General features: G+C 50.8%; 1 protein-coding gene across 1 annotated transcript; it reads right to left on the reverse strand.

Annotated features, from left to right (window-relative positions):
* Positions 1 to 631: 631 nt before the first annotated feature.
* Positions 632 to 1,072, reverse strand: LOC129058887 (MORF4 family associated protein 1 like 2-like). The gene has a single exon (XM_054553629.2). The coding sequence runs from the start codon at positions 1,070 to 1,072 to the stop codon at positions 734 to 736; it is 339 nt and encodes a 112-aa protein (XP_054409604.2). The 3' UTR covers positions 632 to 733.
* Positions 1,073 to 4,812: the final 3,740 nt, after the last annotated feature.

A 4,812-nucleotide genomic window follows, 5' to 3' on the forward strand; every position in this document is an offset into this window, starting at 1 on the left:
TTAGTAGAGATGGGGTTTCGCCATGTTGGCCAAGCTGGTCTCGAACTCCTCGCCTCAGATGATCCACCAGCCTCAGCCTTCCAAAGTGTTGGGATTACAGGCATGAGCCACCCCGCCCGGCCTGTATTTTGTTTTTTTTTTAAATTACAGACGGTGACTCAATCTGCCCAGGCTGGAGTGCAGTGACCTGAACACAGCTCACTGAAGCCTTGACTTCCCGGGTTCAAGCAGTTCTCCTGCCTCAGCCTCCCAAGGAGCTGGGACCGTATGCCACCACATCTGGCTAATTGTGTTTTATTTTTTGTAGAGAGAGGTCTCACTATGTTGTCAAGGCTGATGTTGAACTCCTGAGCTCAAGTGATCCTCCTGCCTCAGCCTCCCAAAGTGCTGGGATTACAGACATGAGACACAGCACCCGACTCACACACTTTTAAATTTTGTTCTCCGCCTGATATTTAGCTTTACAGCATAGAAGAAATGGTTTAACCCCCTTAGCGACATGGCAGCTCTATGTCCTTTATTGTTCTACTTACTACTAAAGGTCTTTGGGTTTCTGTTTCTCCTTTTTTTTTTCTTTTTAAGAAATGAAATTATTTTCTTTTACCTACTTAAAAAGAGTAAATCTCGGCGGCGAGCGTGGCACGGCTCTGCGCTCCCCTCCCTGCCTGCCCAGCGCCTTCCACGCGGGGCACTCCCCGCCGGTCTCGGCTCCACCCCGCGCTGCCCCGCCGGCTCAGCAGCACTCGCAGCCGGCGATCCGCTGGTGCAGCTCCGCGATCCGCCTGCCCATCCGCGCCGCCTCCGCGGCCTTCCTCTCCGCCTCGGCGCACAACCTGGCCACCAGATCCTCCGCCTCCGCGCGCGGGGCTGGGTGCTGGGGCCCAGGCACCTCCTCCGCCTCCATCTCGCTCTTGATGGCGTCAAGCAGGCTCTGGATCTCCAGCAGCTCCCTGCGGGTCCGCCAGTGCGCCCGGGCGTGCTCGCACTCCCGGGAGGCCAGATCCTCGCCGCCCACGCGGGGCGCGGGGCCACCTGGGTCTTTGCGGGGCTCCCGCCTGGTCCGCGTCCACATGAGGCAGGAGAATAGGGTCTGGAGGTAGGGAACTTCCTAAAGCTGAATCAAGGGAAAACACCAAGGTCTGGGGCAGAGAATCTGAGATGGATTAACGCAAACTTCCCAAACCAAAAGGAAAAGCACCATCTCCCCATTGCGAGTAGTAAAGCATCAAAGGCTACTCTCCCTACAAGCCTCTTTCCAGATGGAAAGGGAGAGTGCCTTGGAATGGCCAAGAGCCATGCAGGGACCGTCCCTTCATCCGCATAGGGCGCCAGTTCACCCCAGCCTTTAGCCACAAACCAAAACCTTCATCCAGATAAGAGGTGGCTGATAAGAACCTCCAATAAAGTACTTAAAGCCCAGAAAACTTTCTAGCTGGCCCTTGAGTTGCTTGCTCGGGCCCACTCCCACCCTGTGGGTGCTTTCTCGCTTTAAGAAATTCCTGCTTTCGCTGCTTCTGTTCCTGCGTTTCATTCCTTTGTTACTTTGCTTGTGCGTTTTGTTCAATGCTTTGTTCAAAAGGCCAAGGACCTGGACAACCCACTCAAGGCCCTCCTCCCAGTAACACAGGGCCCCAGCGCCGCCGCCCCTTCCCGCCCCGGGCCAGCCAGGCACCCACCAGCCGTGCGCGGACGCCTCGCTGTCACCTGCGACAAGAGGTCTTGAAGCTCCTTTTTAGTTTTAATAAAATTTTACTCTAAAACGTTCAGCCCTAAAACAGAGAAGGCCACACCCAAATGGCCTTCCCGCTGCCAGCCGCCGCGGGGCCTCCTCGAAGCTCCTTTCACAGCAGCCCCAGGGGGGTCTCGGGCGGGGTCCTGTATAGTGCAGGCGCCATTGCGTGCTCCCGTCTCCCTTCCCCCACGCGCCCTCGCCTGCCCGGGCTCTGGGGTGGAGTTTGAGAGGGATTCCAGGGTTGGGGTTTTAACACTCAGTTGCGAGTGATTTTTGCACCAGAAACGGAAGGTTGCACCGAATACCGTGACCCAGGGCCACGAAACCCACGGCTGCACCTCAAACCGTCCCCGCCTCGCCAGGGAACCGCCGGGGTTGGCTCCGCCGGCCCGACACAGGCCAGGCGAGGTTTTTGGAAACAAAATTGTTACCAAACAGTGGCATTTCCCAGGATAGCTCTTTGAGGGTAAAATCTGTCCGCACGTCTCCGCCAGGGTTGGCTGCCCAGCAGGGGCTCGGTACATTTTGTTTACCCTAACGAATGCTGTCTGGAGGGGGTTAGAAGGTATGTTAAGGCCATGCGCGGTGGCTCAGGCCTGTAATCCCAGCACTTTCGGACGCCGAGGTGGGCGGATCACCTGAAGTCAGGAGTTCGAGACTAGCCTGGCCAACATGGTGAAACCCCGTCTCTACTAAACATACAAAAATTAGCCGGGCGTGGTGGCGCATGCCTGTAGTCCCAGCTACTCGGGAGGCTGAGGCAAGAGAATCGCTTGTACCCGGGAGGCGGAGGTTGCAGTGAGCCGAGATCGAGCCATTGCACTCCAGCCTGGGTGACTAGCCTGAGACTTTGTCTAAAAAAAAAAAAAAAAAAAAAAAAGATACGTTCATATTCCTGGTCTGTGGCCCACAAACGGGCTAATGGTAAAGACTGGGGAGACCCTGCTTGCACAAGTGCCCCAGATTGGAAACTCAGTTCTCTAAAGGTGAAATGGAGCTGGTAGGCCCCTGTGACTGTTAGAGAAGTGAGGGAAAAAAAAGGCATGACAGTGCATTCTACAGTTGCCAAAGCACCAGGCAGAGGCAGGTGGCATCGCTACTATGACAGTCATTGACTACACAGTGCATTGAGAGTAGTGTGGGAACTACATCCAATATTTGGACCCTGGCTTCACAAACTGCTGGCTGGGGGACTGAGGGCCAATCAGCCTGAGGTAGCTCTCTTGGCCTGTGCCACCACCTGAACTTAGTGGAGTTGGGTACCATCACCTCTAGGGAGGTGTGGTAGGCAGAGTGGCCCCCATAGAAGTCCACATCCTAATACCTGGAACCTGTGATTGTGTTATAAATTATATGATGTATTTTGTAATTATGAATATATCATCTTACATGTCAAAATGGATTTTGCTCATGTAGTTAAAGTTAAGGGTCTTAAAGAGAATGAATAGCCTGGATTCTCCAGGTAGGCCCAGCCTAATCCTGAGTCCTTAAAGTGAAAAACACTCCTGGGCTGGAGTCAGAGATAGAAAACAAAGGCAGAAGAGAGATTTGGCAGAAGAAATCCATGCTATTCCAAGCAGGAGATGACTGGTCCTGCCTGTGCTGACTCTGAGATGTAGGGGGTTTGGACCCTAGCTTCACAGCTTTGTGGCTGGGGCGGGGCGGGGGGTTGGACAATGAGGAGGATTTGACAAACCACTGCTGGTTTTGAGACACAGGTTGCCACATGAAAGGATAGGAGAGAGGCCTCGAGGAGCTAAAGGTGGCCCCCAGCTGAAGCCCAGCCTGCAACCACAAGGAACTGGATTCTGCCAGCAACCTGAATGCACTTAGAAGCGGTTTCTCCCTGGAGCCTCCTGATAGGAGCCCAGCCAGCCGACACCTTGATTTTGGCCTTGTGAGACCTAGAGCAGAGAAACCTTCTAAGCCATTCGTGACTTCTGACCTTCAGGACTATGATGATAAATGTGTGTAATTTTGAGCTGTTAATTTGTGATGATTTGTTGTAGCAGCAGTTGAAAACTTGAAGCTTAGTCTGCAGAAAGTCTAAGGATGGGTAAAAATGAATGAAGACCTTCAAAGCCTTGCCCCCACCTTATTATTCTCCTCTGGGTTCTCCTAACCCTAATTCTAACCCTATCTTTTTTTTTTTTTTTTCATACTTTAAGTTCTAGGGTAGGTGTTCACAACTTGCAGGTTTGTTACATATGTATACATGTGCGATGTTGGTGTGCTGCACCCATTAACTCGTCATTTAACATTAGGTATATCTCCTAATGCTATCCCTCCCCTCTCCCCGCCAACCCCACAACAGGCCCCAGTGTGTGATGTTCCCCTTCCTGTGTCCAAGTGTTCTCATTGTTCAATTCCCACCTATGAGTGAGAACATGCGGTGTTTGGTTTTTTGTCCTTGTGATAGTTTGTTGAGAATGATGGTTTCCAGTTTCATCCATGTCCCTGCAAAGGACATGAACTCATCCTTTTTTATGGCTGCATAATATTCCATGGTGTATATGTGCCACATTTTCTTAATCCAGTCTATCATTGGTGGACATTTGGGTTGATTCCAAGTCTGCTATTGTGAATAGTGCCGCAATAAACATACGTGTGCATGTGTCTTTATAGCAGCATGATTTATAATCCTTTGGGTATATAACCAGTAATGGGATTGCTGGGTCAAATGGTATTTCTAGTTCTAGATCCCTGAGGAATCGCCACACTGTCTTCCACAATGGTTGAACTAGTTTACAGTCCCACCAACTGTGTAAAAGTGTTACTATTTCTCCACATCCTCTCCAGCACCTGTTGTTTCCTGACTTTTTAATGATTGCCATTCTAACTGATGTGAGATGGTATCTCATGGTGGTTTTGATTTCCATTTCTCTGATGGCCAGTGATGATGAGCATTTTTTCATGTGTCTTTTGGCTGCATAAATGTCTTCTTTTGAGAAATATCTGTTCATATCCTTCTCCCACTTTTTGATGGGGTTGTTTGTTTTTTTCTTGTAAATTTGTTTGAGTTCTTTGTAGATTCTGGATATTAGCTCTTTGTCAGATGAGTAGATTGCAAAAATTTTTTC

Source organism: Pongo abelii, chromosome 3 (genome assembly GCF_028885655.2).
Source record: "Pongo abelii isolate AG06213 chromosome 3, NHGRI_mPonAbe1-v2.0_pri, whole genome shotgun sequence".
In the NCBI taxonomy this organism is placed as follows: Eukaryota; Metazoa; Chordata; class Mammalia; order Primates; family Hominidae; genus Pongo; species Pongo abelii.